Source organism: Podarcis bocagei (genome assembly GCF_964188305.1).
Source record: "Podarcis bocagei genome assembly, chromosome: 2".
In the NCBI taxonomy this organism is placed as follows: domain Eukaryota; kingdom Metazoa; phylum Chordata; class Lepidosauria; order Squamata; family Lacertidae; genus Podarcis; species Podarcis bocagei.
In genome coordinates, this window is record NC_138126.1 from 6,509,465 (window position 1) to 6,532,099 (window position 22,635).

Consider the following 22,635-nt stretch of genomic DNA (forward strand, 5'->3'; position numbering starts at 1 on the left):
AGCTGGGAAATAGTGGATCAACAGGAGCAAGATAGCAGGTGCTCCAGCCCTGAACAGAGACAGGAGCCTGTTGCGTTAGAAATATCACAACAGCCAGTCTTCTGGGTTAGCGCGATCGACTAATAGCGGATTCCCTCCGAGCTCCGGAGGGAATCGGCTTGACAGGGGGCTGGGTCTTGCCGTGCCGGCGATACGGGGACCCTAAAAAACCACGGGCACGGAGCCCGTGGACATGGTGACTCGGCTGGCACACTTAGCGCCCTCCCGACTCGTGAAGGAGCCTTTTTAAAGGCTACGGAACGGGTGCCGGGGAGCGGCGTGGTGCTGTGAGTCTTCTGCTTCCCCTGCCGAGCGTAGCCGCATGCCGTTTGTCGGGGAGCGCTGACTTCTTCCTGCCAAAATTTGGACTTAAAATCAAGAGCAACAACCCGTGAGTAACTTGGAAATTGGACTATAAATAATTCAGTTTGGATTTGGTATGAGCGGGGGAGGTGGAAAAAAAAAGGAAGTCCGTCTCCCCCCTATTGTAAACAGCTTAAAGCAAGGATCTGTCATCTAAGGTTGCGAGAAGAACTGTTGTGATTGGATAAAAAATATAAATTCCACGGATTTAAAGGACTAAGCTAGTGTGCTGGAGGACAAGAGTTTATTTGTTTGGATCAAGTACCATCTTTCTCAAGCCCGGGAGTAACCCGTGAAAAGAGCCTGCTGAGGATTTACAGAAAACTTTTGACAGCTGTCAAACTAGCTGTCAAAGTTGGGAAAAACTGAAAGCTTAAATTTTAACCGGTTATATTGTTACAAAATATTGAAAGTAAAGAAAGATTGATACAAACAAATCTGACTTTTGGATTGGAAGGGAAAAGAACACAAAGTAACTAGAATCCCTCTAGAGGGGATTCTTGGACATTACAAGAATGGAACTAGGTCGGGAAATATGAGCTGACTTGCAAGAGCTTATCTTTCTCGTGGGAAAGCTGCGAGAGACGAGCGAGCGAGGCCATGTTTTGTGTATAAGCCCCACAAAAGTTAACAGAAAATATACCTATTGAGTTGGAAAGGGACTTGATGCTCAAAACACAGGCAGCTGGACAAGAAAAGAAACCAAAAATTGAAGAGGAGGAAAAGACACCTGCTGAACAGGAGGAGCAGAAAGAAGGGGTGGCTGAAATGCCACAGAAGATAAAAGAGAGCCGGAGACCTGCTAAGATGAACTCTAATTCGACCAAGGTGAAAGTGGGACCATTTGGGATATACAAATTCAAGAAGCAGAGTTGGAGCTCCATCTTTAAACAAGTAGGCATGGCTGGAAGAAGCATGGTCAACACTGAGAAGGTACCTTTTCGACCCTGGATGTTTAGCATGAGAGACTTTCGAAGAAGCCAGCTGAAAGGGACTGAGAGAGATTTGAGAGCCTCGGACATAAGATCACCAGGCTAAAAAGATGGACTAACTGGACTTTGGTTTGGGACTGAAACCGGGGAGAGAAGGGTGGGGGTTTAGAAGTCCAAAGGCGGCCTGATTCTCATTATGCAGTGTAAAAATTATATGTTTTTTATTATTATAAGAAAGGGGAATCCGTGGATGGGAATTAAGGACAACATTAGGAAAGGTATCTTTTTTCTTGTTTTTATATTTCTTGTTTGTTTTTTTCATATATGATTAAGGTATATATTTTAAAAATTGTTGAATAAATTAAACTAAGGATAAGGATAATAATGATAAGGCATAAATTTATTACAGAATCATATTAACAAATCATGGTTAAGCAAATTAACAATTTATGATTAGGACATTAAGGACAAAAACTTGTTTGAACAAACAACTGGAGTTGGAATACAATAAGGGGAGGCGTGGGGAAGTCATGAAAAGAAGTTATTGAAAATGAGATCTAAAAGGTGGAATCTTTTTTGTTGTTTTTTGTGTTCTCTTTTGTTTTTCTGTTTTGTTATTTGTAACCTTTTGAAACTTTAATAAAGATTTTTTTTTTTTAAAAAAGAAATATCACAGCAGCCAAGCGACACGATGTCTCTAGTATACTGGAGTCCCCTCCTTCCCCTACAACCAGGCGTGCCCTTCATCTCACAGAGCAGAAAGCCAAACAGACACAGAGATTTTCCATTAGCGGCCCCCGTAGACAACAGGAAGGGGCTCAAGGCCAGGAAGTAACTGCTGGGGGCAGGAACACTCACTCTAGGCAACAGCTCAGGTTTTTGAGGACATACATTCCATGTTTCTGTGTGTTTTTGTTGATTTAAATGAAAGAAGCAAAAGAAGCTCACAGCACCACTGATTTCACCAGGCAGGCAGCCAGCCAGCCCTGTAGTTGACGGCACCTTCGTGACAGCCGCTGTACCATTTCTCCCATGAGAATTATTGTATGAATTCCATGAAGTTTAGCAACAGCGGTGCTCTAATTAAAATGCTTTCCGCATTACAAGCATCTCAATATTTCTTTCCTCTTGATTCGCTTATGCAAAATGAGTTGTGAAATCTGACCAAATCTTTTCCCACACTCCAAGCATATATATGGTTTATCCCATGTGAGTTCTTTTATGAGAAGTAAGCTTAGATCCCTGTGCAAATCTCTTTCCACAGTCCAAACATTTATATGGTTTCTCCCGTGTGAATTCTTTGATGATATGTAAGGCTTGTGCTGTGAATGAAGTTCTTTCCACACTCAAAACAGGTATATGGTTTCACCCCTGTGTGAATTCTTTGATGACGTTCAAGGCTTGAGCTTTGAGTGAAGCTCTTTCCACACTCAAAACATGCATACAGTTTTTCACCTCTGTGAATTTTTTGATGTATATGAAGGCTTGTAACCTGGCTGAAGCTCTTTCCACACTCAAAGCACTTATATGGCTTCTCTCCTGTATGGATTCTGCGATGGCAAACAAGGTATGTGCAGTTACTAAAGCTCTTTCCACATGTCACACATTTATATGGTTTTTCCCCTGTATGGATTCGCTCATGCACAGTAAGGTGTGAACTCTGACTGAAGCTCTTCCCACACTCAAAGCATTTATACGGCTTCTCACCAGTGTGAGTTCTCTTGTGTGAACTAAGGTGTGAACTCTGGCTGAAGCTCTTTCCACATTCCAAGCATTTATATGGTTTGTCCCCTGTGTGGGTTCTCTTATGTGAAGTAAGGGTAGCACTGTGAGCAAAGCTCCTTCCGCACTCTGTACATTTATAAGATTTCTCTCCTGTGTGAATTCTTTGGTGCGATATAAGACTTGAGCCGTGAGCGAAGCTCATTCCGCACTCCAAACATTTATACGGCTTCTCCCCTGTGTGGGTTTTTTGATGTGAAGCAAGGCTTGCGCTGTGACGGAAGGTCTTTCCACAGTCCAAACAGGTATACGGTTTCTCCCCTGTGTGAAGTTTTTGATGTTCTGTAAGGTTTCTCCTGCGAATGAAGCTCTTTCCACACTCAGAGCACCTATGTGGTTTCTCCCTGCTGTGGACTACCTGATGTGTTGTAAGGTTTGAGTGGCGCTTGAAACTCTTTCTACATTCTAGGCATTGGTATGATTCCTGTCCTGCGTGAATTCTTTGATGTGATTTTAGGCCTGAGCGGTCATTGAAGCTCTTTCCACACACCAAGCATTTACACAGTATCTCCTCTGAGTGGATTCTGCAGTGTGGGCTGAGGCTCGATTTACCTTTGAACGTTTTGCCACATGAAGGGCTATCATTTGTTCTCTTCGCTTCATGCCTATTTCTTTCTGATGAGCCCCGAGAACCATTATTGCCCTGGTCATCACCTGCTAAAATTAAGGGAAAACAGCAAACATTAAATACTTCCCAATACAGGGCTGCCTTCGGACGTCTTCTAAAAGCTACGTAGTTCTTTATCTCCTTGACATCTGAAGGGAGGGTGTTCCACAGGGCTGGTTCCACTACTTCACTTCTTACTGTGACGAAACCAGCAGAAGACCCTCAGAGTTGGACCTCATTGTCTGGGCAGAACAAAGGAGGTGGAGATGCTCATTCAGGTCTACAGGGCCGAGGCCGTTTAGAGCTTTAAAGGTCAGCACCAACACTTTGAATTGTGCTTGGAAACATACTCTGAGCCAATGTAGATCCTTTAAGACCAGTGTTATATGCTCCTGGCAACTGCTCCCAGTCACCAGTTGAGCTGCTGCTTTCTGGGTTAATTGTAGTTTCCGAGTCACCTTCAAAGGCAGCCCCACCTAGAGCGCATTGTAGCAATCCAAGCGGGAGATAACCATAGCATGTAGCACAGTCTGTGTGCAGGTAGGGACTTAGCCTGTGATGGAGCTGGTAGACAACACCCCCAAAACTCTGACTATGCCCATGTCACCATTAAAAAACATTCATGTCCTTTCTTTCTACCTTTTATCTCTGCTAGCCCGGAGCTCTGGCCCTGCAGCCTTCCTCGTTTTCTTGCCAGGTGGGCTTCCTCAATCCCAACATTTCCCCAGGTCCCCATCTCCATTCCCTGGAACTCACCAGATCTCTCTGAGGGTCCTGGGAGAGAACAGTCAGAGGCGGTGGGAGACAGCCTGACCAGGTCAACTGTCCATCTTCCTCCTTCCATCCTCGCTAGGTTTGCAGATAGATAGATAGATAGATAGATAGATAGATAGATAGATAGATAGATAAATATTTTTTTATTTATACTCCACCCTTCCTGGTTCAGAAAACCGGTCTCAATGCAGCTAACAACAAATTTAAAACACTTAATTGATGCAACAAAAAACAGCATGGGGAGCCCTGCAGGAGTTCCCCCCAGGGCTCCCCACGCTGTGGATAGCAGAATGCCACCCGGGGGGCGGAGTGCCCTGAAGCAGAGCGCCCCTCGCGCCGGGCAGACATCGGCCAGCCCCACAAGCTCAGGGGACAGCAGGGAGGCGCAGCACCGCCATTCCACTGTTCCTCGACCTTGTTCGGTTTCCCCGACCTGCTTTTGCGGGGGAAATAAAGGAAAAAAAAATTTCCTTTATTTCCCCCCCAAAAAACTAGGTGCGTCCTATGGGACGGAGCGTCCTATGGGACGAAAAATACGGTACTTCTGCTGACTCACGCGCTCCGACATTTTCTTAGACCGACATTTCCTGGTTTGAGGAACGGAAATGAATTGCATAAGACTGACATAGACGGACATAGATTGAGAAGGGGGTCAAAAATCGCAGAGAGGGAGTGACTCAAACAGCGACATCAGCTGGTGAATAAAAAATTTGCACTCTTGAAAAAGACGTTCCTCTAATAAGACTTATAAGAGCAATTACAGGGATTTTTGCAAGATCTGCAATTAGTGAAGATCCCAAAGTGCCGCATCATAATCTGCTGAAAGAGACAACGTTTCATAACGTTTCATCTGACAGAAAGTCTCAGGTGCCAAGGAACAATCAGCGGTGCACTTTCGGGATCCTGATACATATCCTTTGCAGTCACATCCTGGCCCCCCACCTCTGCTATGTAGGGCAGCAGAACATGGTTTGAGGAAAATGGCTTTGTGGGCTAGAGAGGGACTGCTGCAATGACCCACAAGTTTCTCACTGCTGACCTGGCAGCTTGGCTGCTGCAAACTGGGGGGAAATCTGTCTCCATACTGAGATGAAGCCCATTCAGTCCCTCATCTGGCAATTGCTGCAGCTATACCAGTGAGTGTCGGAAGATTCAGGACCCAACACAACATTATACTCTGAAAAAGAATTTTCTTCACACCACCATTCATGGGCATAGCCAAGGAGGGGTGGGGGGCAGCCCCCCAGATCAGGTAAAACATTAGAAATACTTAACTAACTGGCCAATCATGCCAGTGCTGCCCCCCTAACAAAAGGGCTGCCGCCCCCACCAAAAATCTTGCGCCCATGCCACCACTGAAAAACATTCCTTTCCTTTTCTACCTTTCATCTCTCACAGCCCAGAACTCTGGTCCTGCAGCCTTCCTCGTTTTCTTGCCAGGGGGGCGTCCTCACCCACAACATCTCCCCAGGTCCCCATCTCCATTCCCTGCCACTCACCAGATCTCTCTGAGGGTCCTGGGAGAGAACTGTCAGAGGTGGTGGGAGACAGCCTGACCAGGTCAACTGTCCATCTTCCCCCTTCCATTCTTGCTAGATCTGCAGGAGAATAAATAAAATAATAATAATAATAATAATAATAATAATAATAATAATAATAATAATAATAACAATAATAATAATAATTTTTGTATCCTGCCTTCTCTGGCCGAGGCAGGGCCCAGAGTGGCTAGCATCATAAAAACAACACAATATGCATAAAAACAGACATCAATTAATTAAAATACATCTTAAAATTAATTCAGACAAGTTAAAATCTAAGCAGTTGGCAATTATCAGGTTGGAATTGAGAATGGTTAATACTTGCCAGGACCAACTGTTTCCACTGATCATACAAGGACCTGTGAGCGGGTTGGGGGCCTCCTTCGGGCTTGTTTTATACAAAGGAAAGTAAGTCAAACTGCATCCTGCCCAAAGGCCTGGCGGAACAGCTCCGTCTTGCAGGCCCTGCGGAAAGATGTCCAATCCCACAAGGTACTGGTCTCTTGTGGGAGAGCGGTCCACCAGGCCGGGGCCACGGCTGAAAAGGCCCTGGCTCTAGTCAAGGCCAGTCTAATTTCCCTGGGGCCCGGGATCTTCAAGGTGTTGTTATTAGCAGAAAGAGGGTCAAAGAGGATCAGCCTCTTTCATCCTTCCTGAGGAGCTCAGAAGCCTAAAGAAGCTGCAGGTTCCTTGGGAGGGAGGGAGGAGTAAAAGGAGCCTCAGAGAAGCTGCAGGGATTCCTCTGCCCTAGATATTCTCCAGCCCCTGCAGAAGCCCAATATATATATTACAAATATATTACAAATTTATATCCCCCAATCTGGTGGGCTTCTCACAGCCACCCAGTGCGGCTAAGAGCATATATAAAAACAGAACAAAACATCAAACATAAAAAACAGAAATATCCTATACAGGCAACAAACAAACCAATAATAAGAATAGGCAACAAACAAACCAATAATAAGAACAAACCAATAATAATAATAACAACATGTTTACAGCTATACCCAAATTAAAATAACCACCGCCCCCAACTAAACAATTAACCAACACCAACCTGACAAAAACAAAACAGAGGAACCCAAATCAGAACCGTTTAAAGCATTTTAGCCAGTTGCCCCAACCCAAGAGTTCTTCTAGCAATGTCCCAGTGGCCTCCCAGGAGCCTCTTTTGGCTGTTCAAGGTGAGCCTGGGCTCCACCCCCTTGGCCAGGTGGAATGGGCTTTGCACCCAGGTCTCATGGCATGGGGGGCATAGTAGTGACCTGAAAGTGCTTCCCATTGAACGCAGTGGTTTTTATATCTAGATAGGGCTCCTCTGCCTATTCCTCCTCTTCTGGCAACATATTGGTGCATGCTCCAGGGGATAGACTTTGGAGAAGACCACAAATCCAGCTTCTTTGGAACTATATTGCAGGACTCAGAAGTTTAAACAAGCTGCAGGTTTTTATGGGTGAGGGAGAAGCAAAGGCGGCTTCAGAGCCCCTCCAGGGATTTTCCTGCCGGAGGGGAAGCCTCCCAATATATTGGGGGCCCAATACACAGTTTCCACAGTAAAACCTCCCCCCTTTATCTTATTCCTTGCTTCCACTCTCCATCCCTCCAAGTCCCTCTCTCCACTTCCTAGGAACTCACCAGATGTCTCTGAGGGTCCTGGGAGGCAACGCTCAGAGGTTGCTTGGAGGGATGCAGGAGACAGCCTGACCAGGTCAACCGTCCATCTTCCTCCTTCCATCCTCGCCTGGATTGAAGAGCTCAGAAGTTCCTGAAGAAGAAAAGAGAGCCTCAGAGGCCCTGCAGTCAGTTTCCTGCCCAAGACATTTTCCTGGTGAATGTGAAGCCATGCATGAAAAGTGGAGTCATGCCTGAAAGTGGATCTTCTTCCCACCACCACTAAAAACATTTATTTCCTTTCCCCCATCCCCACTTTAGGGGAAGGGGCTGTAGTTCGAGGGCAGCGCATCTCTTCCGCAGGCAGGAAGCCCAGATTCAGTCCCCAGGCAGGGCTGAGAAACCACGTCTGAAAACCCGGAAGAGCAATTGCTGCCGGTCCGTGTGGACAATAGTAGCCCAGGTGGAGCAAGGCTAAGTGCTGCAGCAGTGGCTGGTGGTGAGAAACCGATGACATTTTATGGCCAGTGGTTCTCCTCTTCCCATCCTTAAAGTCTTCCCTCCTCCATCTCTCCCAACACCTTGGTTCCTTCCTAGGGCTGGTCTGCTATACAGAGAGACTGCGCCCTCCTTGGGGGCTTTCCTCCTGAACCCCCCCCCCCCCCAGACAGGGAAGGCATCGAAGATAAAAGAGCCCATGTGTTGAAATGAGTTTCCAGCTGACCCTGCCCCCCCTCTTTCCCCAAAACATGAATGTCTCCCTCTTCCCAGAGCCATCCTGCCTCCTTTCCTTTTAGGGAGGGGGGGTTTCCTAGCCCACCCTAAAACTGCCTCTTCCCCCGCCTGCTCTCCTCCTGGGGCGCCCCTGCACCCCTTAAAGCGTTTGCACTCTTCCCAGCTCTTGGGGGGCTAAATTGGGGGTGCAACCCCACGCATGCGCCCTCCCACCGCTGCCCCTTTGCAAAAGTTCCCTCTCCCGGAGGGCTTCTCTCCTGCAAAGGAGCTGCTCTGACACGGGAGCCCCCTCCCCCCCCCCCAATATACCCCTATTTTTCCTACCTTGCAAAAAGCACAGTCTTCCGCGCTGCAAAATCTCCTCCCTCGCAGCTTGTCAAATGTGACAAAGGGAGGAGGAAGTGACGCTTTCCCCCTCCCCCGAGCAAGTCCTCTGTCATAATATAATCGCTGCTTTTAACCCTTAAAGAACCAGCGTCTCTCCCACCCCCACCCAAACTGCGTGGTGCTGGAGACATAGCGGATTCTGCTTATGGGGACCCCTCAAAGCGCCCCCCTCCCTCACAAGGTTACTGAGAAGATATAAAGGGCGGGAGGGGCACAGAAAAACACTATAAGGATGTGCAGTTTTGGTCACAGCTTAGCCCACCTCACAGGGTTGTTGTTGTTGCAAAAGTAACAGGTGAGAAGAGAAGCCAGCAAGAAGCGGCTGGTGCAAATGTATCATTTCAGCTTCACAGAACCAGCAGAGACACAAAACCGGTGCCAAGCTCACCCTGCTCCATCACAATCGCTTAGCTGCAAAATTGCAGTCCTGATCCTTTACAGGGGGAAGAAAACACCGAAAAAGGAAAAATATATACAATTGACTTGAAGGCAGAGAGTTTTAAAGCTCTTTTTTGCACAGGGCAGAGAGCTTTCCCAGGGGTTTGTCCTGACCATATGTGATTTCGACTTTACACACTATCACTGAAATGTAACCCCTGCAAACGTCGTGTGTCAAACTCTGCACCCCATACAATAGTTTATTGTCACAACTCTCAGCACCCTTAACCAGCAAAACAAGTTCCCAGAAATCTTTGGGGGGGGGGTTCATGGGGCTTTGGATATGTGGAGTGAATGTGGCCTAACAGATTTGTGTGTTTGTGTGTCTCCCATCACATGGCCTCCAAACACAAGTTGGAAAGAGGCACACACTGATTAAAATGGGGCAGTATAAAATCACAGGTCAGCTCTCTATCCTAGTATATTCACAACCCCATTCTAAAGAGTTTCTATATGAAGGGGGGGGAGGGGAAAAACAAGCCCTTGAAGAGTGGAGTAGCCACATTCAGTGCAAAGGTCACCAGGAAATGGTCCGTCTACGAGGAAAGACCCACAATGGACCCCCGGTCCCAAGCAACAGAATATTACCAATCTGCTTTGTGTCAAAAACCAGGCTGAGCCCGTGATGTACGGAGATCGACCCACGGTTGCCATGCATGACCAACTCAACACCTGACTTTACTTCTCCTGGCTCCTTCTGGTTGTCCTTTGCTTGAAACGTGTCGGTTGCTGTAGGAAGAGCTGGCTGAAGACGCTTCCCCAATGGCCTTGGAGGGCTAAACTAAGTTTTTTTTAATGAGGCAAGATGCAATACAAGCAACAGTGTGAGTTTTGCTTCTGTCTGGGAGGGAGATGCTGTAAAGATGGGTGCCATGATGAACTTTTTACTGTGGTTTATTTCTATAGATCACGGCATTGGGTCAGTTGACATAATTTTATTTATTGATCTATTTATTGAATTTATATACCACCCTATACCCGGGGTTCTGAGGGCGGTTCTGGGGGTCTCAGGGCAGTGAATTGATATAGAATTTGATATAAAAAGAGATCCCCATCGTGACCTATTTTGACCCTGATGTCAGTTCTTAGCTTAAATTATTATTATTATTAAACGTGTCCTGGAAGTTACGAAGAAGAGAAGAGTTTGGACTTTATATGTGGAGGAGAATCTCTGAGAGAGGAACTGCTATGAGGCCCAAACACAGCATACCAGCTCTTTAGCCCTTAAGGCACCAGGTGAGCAAAACCTCCCTTCTTTTAATTATTTTAGAGGCTTGAACTAATTACTGAGGTGGTCCATCTACCTATTAACTGTCACTCAGAGTGCAAATTGGCTGCTGGCATTTCTGAACATTTTCCAGGGCAAAGAATCATGTTTTTGCCAATCATCCCTCCCCCCAAAAATTTAACCCAATTATACAAATTATTTCCAAATTGCTACAATTTTAGGTGGTTTCCCACGTGCCGTACTTGATGCATCCTTGTGATCTAATATTACAGTGGTACTCAGAAGTTGAACACAATCCGTTCTTGAAGGACGTCCGACTTTCGAAACGTTTGACTTCCAAGGCGTGGCTTCCGATTGGCTCTTGCCATCAGAGAAGCCAATCGGAAGCTGCTTGTCTCCCAGCTGGACGTTTGGCTTCCGAAAATTGTTCAAAAACCTTACTTCCAGGTTTTTGTCGTTTGGGAGCTGAAATATTTGACTACGGAGGTGTTTGACTTCCGAGGTACCAGTGTACTGTGATCCATATTCTTATTTACTTCTGATTACATTCCATTTTACAAAATTATCGCTTAGTCAAGAGCTGCACTCTTAATAGTTTCTATTTATTTTATTATTTAACCTTTCAAAAAACATCATCGAGTGAGGAACAATAATAAATAATAATAATAAATTTTATTTATATCCCGCCCTCCCCAGCCGAAGCCGGGCTCAGGGCGGCTAACAACAATAAAACAGTACAAAAGTACAACATAAACAACATTCTAAAATCATTCATTATAAAAATTAATTAATTAAAAGAAAAAAATTCTTTTCTTTTCAATCTGTGCATGTCTAATTGAATAAGTGCAGTTGTTAACTTCATTGGCTTTATTTCTCTGCCGCTGATGAATGAATCAATCTTTATTTGCATCAGCCACCAGCCATAAGCAATAAAACAAACAGTACGATATACAAAGAATAAAGATAAAAAGACAATTATATAAATACACTCTGAGGCTTTGAATCAGTAGTCAAATAGCAGATCTTATTTGAATTGCCCTGGCTAAAAACCTTGCAACCTTTGCGGTCACCTGCTCATCTTGGTCTGCTGAGAGAAAGGACACTGTGACAGCAGCTGGGTGACCCGGAATGGACAATAAAATAGGGGTGATAACCTCAATCTTCAAATCTTTATAAAGAGTGCAAACCAGAAGGACATGCGCCACTGATTCGCTACTGCCATCTCCACAGGGACATAACTGTTTTTCGTGTGGAATTTGTTGGAATTGCCCCTCAAGTACAACTGAAGGTAGTATATTCGATCTTGCCAAAGTAAATGTGCGTCTATATTTCCCAATATTGTCATTCCAGCGTGGTTCAGGGCGGACCTGAAGTCACAAGATTAAGTCCTCCTCAACTCAGCTCCCCCTCCATCCCACTTCCTGATAAACAACAGTCCTCTCCTTTCAGTTGGTTGGACGAATCAACTTTCAAACATTCACCATTTTCTTGCTTCATCTTAGAACAGAAGAGTTTTTCTCTAAAGCATTCGGGGACCACTGCTTTTCACGTGCCCTTGTGAAATTCCTCTCGCCTCCATGGTAGCATTTTCCTGTTTAGCCAATGTCCTTCCTCTTAAAAATAGGTTGTCAACACCTCCACACCCTTTCTTTGGTGGGGTGGGGAATAATCTAGTTTCCCAACGACATCCATCAAAACAAGGTTCTCCCCACCTTCACTCCTTTCAAACCACACACAGCTTTAAATCTTCTTTTAAATGTCAAAGTACACAGTACATCGAACCATCCACACTTGTAACTCTATAAACCTTGTGTTTGGAGAGCCTTGCCAAATCATAACCTTAGGGACTTAATACCAATTAAAATCCTATTATAAGGAGAACGTCTGCTTTTGATGGCGGTCCGAGGGGGTTGCATCATGGCAAATGTGGTGATCCAACTCCTCCATCTGCCCCCATGCTGATCTGCACGGGAGCGAGCCGTTGAGGCGACCGGGGGTCAGCCTGCTCCCTCGTACCCCAGGAGGTTTCCGGGAATGCTTAAACCCTTTCGTTCCCTACCCCCTCATTTGTGCCTCCCTCCAATGTTGAGAGAGCTGCTGCCATAGTGCAAGACCAGAACTGGAAATTCAAGGTCAAAGAATAATACAATTATTATTATTATTTTTTAATAATATTATATTTTCCATGCTTATTACATAACTGCAGACAAATATTACAAAAAGGCAATACTGATAAAGAGTACAAATTAAGAAGGGGGGAGGAAAAGAAAACTTACACTATCTATTGTTATTATTAAGATAAAGAATATGACATAAATTTGAGATTGCAATTTCATGTTACAGTAAAAAAAATCTCATTATCATTAAACCCAACCTCCCATTTATTCCTTAGTTCTTTCTACATAACTTTACTGCCATACCAAAATACTATTTTTTATATTATTTTTACACAGTTTAGTAATATTTATATAAGCAATTAATAAAGACTGCTGAGATCTCTCAAAAGAAGCTACAGCGTTTAACATGGTATAGTTTTGTTTAAGATATATTCTAAAGGCCTCCCATTTTGATACAAATTCAGCTCTCGTTTTATTTTTTCCTGATAAACTATCTAATTCAGCATATTCAGTCAATTTTTGAATCCACTCCTGTCTGGAAGGAATTATGTTGCTTTTCCACCTTGATGGCTATAAGGACTCTCGCTGCCACTGTTGCATCCAAAAAAAATACCTTTAATATTTTTTTGAATATCTGAGTCAGTGATCCCCAACAGATATGCCTCTGGCTTTTTTATTACAGTGGTACCTCAGGTTACAGACGCTTCAGGTTACAGACTCCGTTAACCCAGAAATATTACCTCGGGTTAAGAACTTTGCTTCAGGATGAGAACAGAAATCGCACAGTAGCAGCGGGAGGCCCCATTAGCTAAAGTGGTACCTCGGGTTAAGAACAGTTTCAGGTTAAGAACGGACCTCCAGAACAAATTAAGTTCTTAACCCGAGGTAACACTGTAAAGGAAAGTCTTAACATTTTTTCTAATTCTGAATGGATTTCCTCCCAAAATTTTATTTTACTACATTGCCACCATATATGATACAGTGAGCCTGTTTGATCTCCACATCTCCAACAGTTACTTTTGGATCCTTTGTACATTTTGGCTAATTTCCATGGAGTTAAATACCACCGGTGCTGCATTTTAAAAAAGTTTTCCCTTATGGCATAGCACGTGGTAAATCTCCAATTATTCTTCCACAGATTTTCCCATTGGGACATTGTTATAACATACCCAAAGTTGTGAGACCACTTTATCATGGCTTATGTAACTTCTTCCTCCTCGACTTCCCAGTCGAGGAGACGATAAGCTTTAGAGAGTGTTTTACTTTTTGAGTTTATTATGAGAAGTAAGCTTAGATCCCTGTGCAAATCTCTTTCCACACTCCAAACATTTATATGGTTTCTCCCCTGTGTGTGTTCTATAAATAGTAAGTTTATATCCATGTGGAAATCTCTTTCCACACTCCAAACATTTATATGGTTTTCTCCCCTGTGTGAGTAGGACACTGACAAACTGGAACGTGTCCAGAGGGCAACCAAAATGGTCAAAGGCCTGGAAACGATGCCTTATGAAGAACGGCTAAGGGAGCTGGGCATGTTTAGCCTGGAGAAGAGGAGGTTAAGGGGTGAGATGATAGCCATGTTCAAATATATAAAAGGATGTCACATAGAGGAGGGAGAAAGGTTGTTTTCTGCTGCTCCAGAGAAGCGGACACGGAGCAATGGTTCCAAACTACAAGAAAAAAGATTCCACCTAAACATTAGGAAGAACTTCCTGACAGTAAGAGCTGTTTGACAGTGGAATTTGCTGCCAAGGAGTGTGGTGGAGTCTCCTCCTTTGGAGGTCTTTAAGCAGAGGCTTGACAACCGTATGTCAGGAGTGCTCTGATGGTGTTTCCTGCTTGGCAGGGGGTTGGACTCGATGGCCCTTGTGGTCTCTTCCAACTCTATGATTCTATGATTCTATGAGTTCTTTTATGAGAAGTAAGGTTAGCACGGTGAGCAAATCTCTTTCCACACTCCAAACATTTATATGGTTTCTCCCCTGTGTGAATTCTTTGGTGCGATGTAAGGCTTGTGCTGTGACTGAAGTTCTTTCCACACTCAAAACAGGTATATGGTTTCTCCCCTGTGTGAATTCTTTGGTGCGATGTAAGGCTTGTGCTGAGACTGAAGGTTTTTCCACACTCAAAACAGGTATATGGTTTCTCCCCTGTGTGAATTCTTTGATGATATTTAAGGCTTGAGCTTTGAGTGAAGCTCTTTCCACACTCAAAACATGCATACGGTTTTTCACCTTTGTGAATCTTTTGATGTATATGAAGGCTCGTACCCTGGCTGAAGCTCTTTCCACACTCAAAGCACTTATATGGCTTCTCTCCTGTATGGATTCTGCGATGACTAACAAGGTTACTAAAGCTCTTTCCACATATCTCACATTTATATGGTTTTTCCCCTGTATGGATTCGCTCATGCACAGTAAGGTGTGAACTCTGAGTAAAGCTCTTCCCACACTCAAAGCATTTATACGGCTTCTCACCAGTGTGAGTTCTCTTATGAGAACTAAGGTGTGAACTCTGGCTGAAGCTCTTTCCACATTCCAAGCATTTATATGGTTTCTCCCCTGTGTGGGTTCTCTTATGTGAAGTAAGGCTACATTCATGGGCAAAGCTCCTTCCGCACTCCGTACATTTATAAGATTTCTCTCCTGTGTGAATTCTTTGGTGTGATATAAGACTTGAGCTGTGAGCGAAGCTCATTCCGCACTCCAAACATTTATACGGCTTCTCCCCTGTGTGGGTTTTTTGATGCGAAGCAAGGCTTGCGCTGTGACGGAAGGTCTTTCCACAGTCCAAACAGGTATACGGTTTCTCCCCTGTGTGAAGTTTTTGATGTTCTGTAAGGTTTCTCCTGCGAATGAAGCTCTTTCCACACTCAGAGCACCTATGTGGTTTCTCCCTGCTGTGGACTTCCTGATGTATTTTAAGGTTTAAGTGGCGCTTGAAACTCTTTCCACATTCTAGGCATTTGTATGATTCTTGTCCTGCGTGAATTCTTTCATGTGATTTTAGGCCAGAGCTGTCACTGAAATTCTTTCCACACACCAAGCATTTACACGGTTTCTCCTCTGTATGGATTCTGCAGTGTGAATTGAACCTAGATTTACTTTGGAATGTTTTGCCACATAAAGGTCTCTCATTTGTTCTCTTCCCCTTCTGATGTTTTTTCTGGACTGGGATTCGATGGCCGTTATCAGTCTGCATTAGAAGACCATCATTCCTCCCAATCTCTTCTTGGTTTTTCTCTTGTGGTCTTGTTTCTTGTTGATCTTGAAAGGTCTTTCCTTTGACTTCATTCTTGGATCTTTCTGATGAGGCCCAAGAACGATGACTGTCGTCTTGATTACCTGCTAAAGTTAAGGGAAGATCATAATCAAAAATGTAATCCAAATCACAATCCTAGTGAGACTTTCTGTAAGATCTGATGGTGATTTTATTATTTATACCCCATCCATATGTTTGGGTTTCCCCAGCCATGCTGGGCAGCTGAAGAGCATATATAAAACATGGTAAAACATCAAACATTAAAAACTGCCCAATACAGGCTGCCTTCAGATGTCTTCTAAAAGTTACGTAGTCAAATGAAGGGAGGGTGTTCCACAGGGAGGGCAACACCACGAAGAAGAAAAAGCTGATGGAAACATTCCTTCAGGTCTACAGGGCTGTGGCCATTTAGGGCTTTAAAGGTCAGCACCAACACTCTGAATTGTGCTCTGAAATGTACTGGGAGCCACAGAGCCAGCACTTCTGGTTTGGCTCACCATGGTGGAGGCTGAAAATAACATTGCAACTCTTTTGGATGAGATGGGAGTAATCATCCTCCCAACCCCCTCAGGGTCATGGGGGGGGGGCAGCTTCACCCGCAGATCGCCCAACACCAGCCCCCAATCCGGAAAGGAATGAGGGGGCTGTCGGAATCTGCGTTCGACCGAGCTGATAAAAGCTAATCTTCCGGCCGGGTCCTTCGGAATCGCCCTCCGATGATAATTAACGACCTGAGCCTTTGATGAGGCTCAGGCACATTCCTATTGAGCAGAGAATCCAAACAGCACGCGGAAGTGATGAGATTTATGGCTAAATGCTATGTTTTATTTCTTACTACCCAGACAGCAAAATACATCCTCTCTATGAAAGCAGAGAGCAACTGAACAACAAAGGAACAGGAAACCACTAATGTCACCTCCGTCTCCCGTGAGACTTCCAACAGCCTGGAAGGTCTCTGGAATGTAAACAGAGTCCTGTGACTCCAAGCAGCTGCACAGTGGCAAAACAGAAACTAACATGGGCTGGGGGCGCTGGGTGGATGGCAATTTTTTGGCAACTCTCCACAGTTGTTGCCATGAGCAAACGAATTACTGTTTTTGCAGATGAGAAATTGGATTTAATTAACGGGCATACTCAGAGTGAGGAGGGATAAGTTACTCTGCTAATTGATTCAGTCAATGAGGAGCTAAAAGGAATTGAGTTGAAGAGGGATTATCATCACGACGGAGCTGGTACATTGGACCAAAAACAGGGAGTGAGCCTTCTTTGTTTCTCTTGATATATTCTGTATTTGCTATTTTACCTGGCAAAATCCCCCCCCCCCCGGGAAGGACTGACTCTGCTGATGGACTATGTAAGCAACTGAGATTGGAATGCACTATAATATTTGAGACTTATTTTGACTTAAATGTGCAGAGAAGATTTATGAAAAAGATGATATTATTTTTAATGGACTTTCACAAGTGGACTGGGGAGTCAGGGCTTTCTGGCCAAAGTGCGGGCTTATCTATTTGGATGTATGCCCGGAATAGTTGGCAGAGAGCCAGAATTTCTCCATTTTAAGCCATGTCATCATGGATATTTTGAATGAAGAAATGAAAGTAAAGACATGGAGAAGAAATCATCCACACAGGAACATATTTCTAGATACAGGTAGGTAGGCGTGTTGGTCTGCCATAGTCAAAACAAAACAAAACAAATTCTTCTAGTAGCACCTTAGAGACCAACTAGGTTTGTTATTGGTATGAGCTTCTGTGTATCTGAAGAAGTATGCATGCACACAAAATCTCATAACAATAACAAATTTAGTTGGTCTCTAAGGTGCTTCTAGAAGAATGTTTTTGTTTTGTTTTGACAGGAACATATTGTTTGATTTAACTCACTTGCCGGATGAACTCAGAGGCTGCGCCTCCATGGACAGCTGTGAGTCCAAAATGTTTCCCAGGCTGTGCACCTGCTCCTTCAAGGGCACACATACCCAGTTCAGGACCAGAGAGTCACCACAACCACCTGCCCCCCCCTCGGCCTCCAACAGCAGTACTTCTGTCTTATCAGGATTCAAACTCATTGCGTTAGCCGCCATCAGCTGACCTGCAATGAAAGGAGGTCTCAGGTGCCAAGGAACAATCAGCGGTGCACTTTCGGGATCCTGATACATATCCTTTGCAGTCACATCCTGGCCCCTGCACGTCCCACCCCTGAGGCCACATATGTAGGGCGGCAGGACACGGTTTGAGGAAAATGGCTTCGTGGGCTAGAGAGGGACTGCCGCCATGACCCACAAGTCTCTCACTGCTGACCTGGCAGCTTGGCTGCTGAAAACTGGGGGGAAATCTGTCTCCATACTGAGATGAAGCCCATTCAGTCCCTCAACTGGCAATTGCTGCAGCTACCACCGAGTGTCGGAAGATTCAGGGCCTAACACAATATTATACTCTGAAAAAGAATTTTCTTCACACCACCATTCATGGGCATAGACAAGGAGGGGGGGGGCAGCTGCCCAGGTCAAGTGAAACATTAGAAATACTTAACTAACTAGCCAATCATGCCAGTTCTGCCCCCCTAACAAAAGGCCTGCCCCCCCCACCAAAAATCTTGCGCCCATGCCACCATTGAAAAACATTCCTTTCCTTTCATCTCTCACGGCCCAGAACTATTGCCCTGCAGCCTTCCTCGTTTTCTTGCTAGAGGAGCTTCCTCACCCCCAACATCTCGCCAGGTCCCAGGTCCCCATCTCCATTCCCTGGAACTCACCAGAACTCTCTGAGGGTCCTGGGTGGGAACATTCAAAGGTGGTGGGAGACAGCCTGACCAGGTCAACCGTCCATCTTCCTCCTTCCATCCTCTCTAGGATTGCAGGATCAGCCTCTTTTATCCTTCCTGAGGAGCTCAGAAGACAAAACAAGCTGCAGGGTCCTTGGGAGGGAGGGAGAAGCAAAGGGAGCCTCAATAGATCCCATTCAACTCAATGGAGCTTACTTTTGAGTAAATCTGCAAAGGACTGCTGTGCATATTTTCCCTCTTCTGACACCCAGAAACCCTTTGGTCCTCTTCCCTGCCCTTCCTCCAGTCAAGACCTTCTTGCTTCTTCTTCCCCTTCTGTATTTTCTGCTGACTTGGGGGAGGGATTCCCTCCCCCCCCATCCATTTCTCCTCCTCCCCTCCCCTAAACCCCTGGAACTCAGCTAACCTCTCCAGCCTTAAAGAATGCTCTAGGTGGGGAGCCCCAGCTCAGATCCCTTCTAGGATCACAGATCCCGCCTCTTTGAAACTATTTTGCAGAAGTTTAAGCAAGTTGCAGGTTCCTGGGAGGGAGGCAGAAGCTAAAAGGGGGGGGGGTGAAGGGATTTCCCTTGATTTTTCCTTGTTTCCACTCTCCATCCCCCCATGCCCCCATCTCCATTCCCTGCCACTCACCAGATCTCTCCGAGGGTCCTGGAGGGGAAGGGTCAGAGGTTGTGGGAGGCAGCCTGACCAGGTCAACCGTCCACCTTCCCCCTTCCATCCTCGCTAGGATTGCGGGATCAGCCTCTTTTATCCTTGCTGAGGAGCTCAGAAGGCATTTTCCTGGGACGGAAAAATAAGCAAAAGGAGCCTCTGAGGACCTGCAGGGATTCTCCTGCCCCTGAAGAAGCCCAAATGGGGCATCCCCTCTGCAACAGTCCCCAACAGAATCTTCTGCGCACCACCATTAAAAAACATTCCTCTCCTTTCTTTCCACCGTTTGTCTCTGCTCTGGCCTTGCAGCCTCCCTTGTTTTCTTGCCAAAGGAGCTTCCTCACTCCCAACATCTCCCCAGGTCCCCCCTCTCCATTCCCTGTCACTCACCAGATCTCTCTGAGGGTCCTGGGAGGGAAAGCTTGGAGGTCGTTGGGAGGAATGCAGGAGGCAGCCTGACCAGGTCAACCGTTTGCAGGATCAGCTTCTTCTATCCTTCCTGAGGAGCTCAGAAGCTGCAGGTTCCTGGGAGGGAGGGAGGAAGCAGCAAGGGCAGCCTCAGAGGCCCTGCAGCTATTTTCCCGCCCAACGTATTTTCTTGGTGAATGATAAGCCTGCCTGGGTGTGGAGGTCCCATGTGCAGCGCCCATGATAAAAGAGGAGTGTCCCCCCTCCTGAACCCCACCATGCAAGGAAAGCGGAGTCATGCCTGAAAGAGGATCTTCTTCCCCCAACATTCAAAACATTCCTTTTTTGGCTTCCTTCTCTCTCTGCCAGCCTGGAGCTGTGACAGGGCTGACCCCCACCCCACTTCCTCCCTCTCCCCAGCCCCACTTTAAGGGAAGGGGCTGTAGCTCAAGGGCGGAGCATCTCCTAAGCAGGCAGAAAGCCCCCGATCCAAGACCCCCCTTTTGGCCTAATCCTGCCCTCTCTACCCAGCATCGACCCCTTTCTCTCCAAAGCATTAATTCCTCCTTCCTCCTCTTCCCAGAGCCACCCTGCCCCCTTTCCTTTTTTTTGGGGGGGGGGTTCCTACCCCACCCTAAAACTCCCTCCCCCCCCGCCTCGCCTTCTTGCCTTGCTCTCCCCCTGGGGCGCCCCTGCAGCCCTCGAGGTCCTTTGCTCTCCCCGCAGCTCTTTCGGGGCTCAAATGTGGGGTGCAGCCCCATGCATGCTCATCTCCCGGAGGGCTTCTCTCCTGCAAAGGAGCTGCTCTGGCACAGGGGCCCCCTTCTCCCCAAAAAATATATCCCTCTTTTCCTACCTTGCAAAAGGCACAGTCTTCCGCGCTGCAAAATCTGCTCCCTCGCAGCTGTTCAAATGTAACAAACCGAGGAAGTGACGCTTTTCCTCTCCCCCAGGAAGTCTCCTCTGTCAAAATATAATCGCTGCTTTTAACCCTTGAAGAGCCAGTCTCTCTCTCTCTCTCTCTCTCCCCCCCCCCACCAACCAAACTGTATAGCGCTGGGGATACTGCGCCTTCTGCCAATGGGAACCCACAAAGCGCCCCCTCCTTGCCAGAGTCCCTTGGAGGGGGGCACGCTCTCCTTTTTCTTCCTGCATTTCCAGGGCGGTGGGATTTGCATTCTGCAGAGGGTCCGCTCCAGGGTTCACGTGAGACAGCTGTGGCATAGTGGTTAGAGTGCCCCTCTTGATATTAAGGTGGGACACTTCATAGCCCTGATATGTTACAGCAGAATGCAAAAGAATTCCTTCTCATCCCTGAGAAAGAAAAATAAGCACCCCATCCCAGACCTCCTAAGGCTGTTTTCTGCATTTTCAAAACCATAATGCCCGAAAAAACCATGTCGAAGCCATGCCCACCTCACAAGGTTACTGAGAAGATAAAGGGGGGGGGGGCAGGACATAGATAAACCCTACAAGGATGTGCAGTTTCACAGATTTTGCTCACAGCTTAACCCACCTCACAGGGTGGTTCTTGTTGCAAAGGTAAGTGGTGAGAAGAGAAGCCAGCAAGAAGCGGCTGGTGCAAATGTATCATTTCAGCTTCACAGACCCTGCAGAGACACAAAACTGGCACCAAGCTCACCCTGTTCCATCACCGTCGCTTAACTGCAAAACTGCACAGTCCTGATCTTTTACAGGGGGAAGAAAACACCGAAAAAGTAAAGATATATACAATTGACTTGCAGGCAGAGAGTTTTAAAGCTCTTTTTGCACAGGGCAGAGAGCTTTCCCAGGGGTTTGTCCCGACCATATGTGATTTCGACTTTACACACTATCACCCTGCAAACTTTGTGTGTTAAACTCTGCACCCCATACAATAGTTTATTGTCACAATTCTCAGCACCCTTAACCAGCAAAACAGCTCCCAGAAATCTTAGGTGGTTTCATGGGGCTTTGGATATGTGGTGTGAATGCCTTTAGCAGATCTTGAAGCTAGTTTGAGTGAGAGTTGACTTCCTTAGACTAAATAGTGCAAGTTCCTAGAGAAATTATCTTTAAAGGAAGATTGAAGTGAACATTTTTCCTAAGATAGGGAGAGGATCTCTTATAAAGCATAGTTAAAACAGCCATAGATTTGATTTAAAAGGAATACAAAAGTGACAATTTTTCCTGAACTTGCAGAGGAATAGTATAGTAAGCCTAATCTATACCCCCCCCCCTTTTGCAGTTTCCTTTAAAGGAAGCTTACTCGGGAGTAAATTTACCTGGCACAGAAGTAAGCAAAAAAACAACAACAAAAAAACAAAAAACAAAAAAAAAACCTGAAAGAGACAGAATGAAACAAGGGGAGGCATTTTCTAAGAAAAGAGACCAGGAAGTCTTATAGAGACTGATATCAGGAGCCTTACAATAACTCTTCTACCCAACCAAATCAAAGTTAAAACTGGACTCACTTTTTTTTCTTAGAATGAACACCATACTTTCATAGGCATATGCTTAATGAAATACATACACTGCATTTTAGCTTGAGAGAGCAGTTGGCTCAACTAGGCTTTTGCAGCAGAAACATTAGGTTAACTTCACATTCCAAAATAGACTGGAACACAGGTGTACTCACAAACTCAAAAGTTACAACATCATTTACCATTAGACTTAAAATCACTCTCCTCACTTAAACTAGAGGAAGGAGGTGGGGTAATCCTCCTTTCAGAACACAAGTAGCACGTATACAGGATTTTACCACTTGGGAGGAAAACTCTCTTTTAGAGCCTCTCTCAAATAACAAACATTTGCACACTTCATTCTCAATTTTTGTCTTGTTTAAGATTGATAAGGCTTCAACATGGCTTTCTTAGATTTAGAACTTGGAGCAAGCTTGCATTTTTATTTTAGATGGCACATTTAAGATAAGCAGCTGCTGGATGTTACCTAAGTACAATTTAAACACAGGAAAAACGTTTCTTAAACACAAATT

The 22,635-nt window shown here is 45.5% G+C and overlaps 2 protein-coding genes across 7 annotated transcripts; both read right to left on the reverse strand.

Moving 5' to 3' along the window:
• Positions 1-1,697: 1,697 nt before the first annotated feature.
• On the reverse strand, positions 1,698-8,800 carry LOC308580806 (uncharacterized protein). Its single transcript, XM_081182994.1, has 5 exons — positions 8,709-8,800; positions 7,674-7,803; positions 5,997-6,095; positions 4,480-4,572; positions 1,698-3,773 (listed from the first exon to the last, which is right to left on the reverse strand). The coding sequence occupies exons 2-5, from the start codon at positions 7,771-7,773 to the stop codon at positions 2,608-2,610; spliced, it is 1,458 nt and encodes a 485-aa protein (XP_081039120.1). The 5' UTR covers positions 7,774-7,803; positions 8,709-8,800; the 3' UTR covers positions 1,698-2,607.
• A 3,192-nt stretch (positions 8,801-11,992) lies between these two features.
• On the reverse strand, positions 11,993-21,617 carry LOC308580670 (uncharacterized protein). 6 transcript variants are annotated; one of them, XM_081182659.1, is made up of 5 exons: positions 21,178-21,617; positions 19,644-19,778; positions 19,233-19,382; positions 18,570-18,731; positions 11,993-15,901 (listed from the first exon to the last, which is right to left on the reverse strand). In XM_081182659.1, exons 3-5 carry the CDS (start codon positions 19,318-19,320, stop codon positions 14,439-14,441), a joined length of 1,713 nt encoding a protein of 570 aa, XP_081038785.1. In that variant the 5' UTR covers positions 19,321-19,382; positions 19,644-19,778; positions 21,178-21,617; the 3' UTR covers positions 11,993-14,438. The 6 variants fall into 6 exon arrangements, with proteins under 6 accessions (XP_081038785.1, XP_081038787.1, XP_081038786.1 ...); XM_081182661.1 differs by lacking the exon at positions 21,178-21,617 and adding an exon at positions 20,518-20,590 and having other exon boundaries at positions 18,570-18,662; XM_081182660.1 differs by lacking the exon at positions 21,178-21,617 and adding an exon at positions 20,518-20,590 and having other exon boundaries at positions 11,993-15,898.
• Between the last annotated feature and the right edge of the window lie 1,018 nt (positions 21,618-22,635).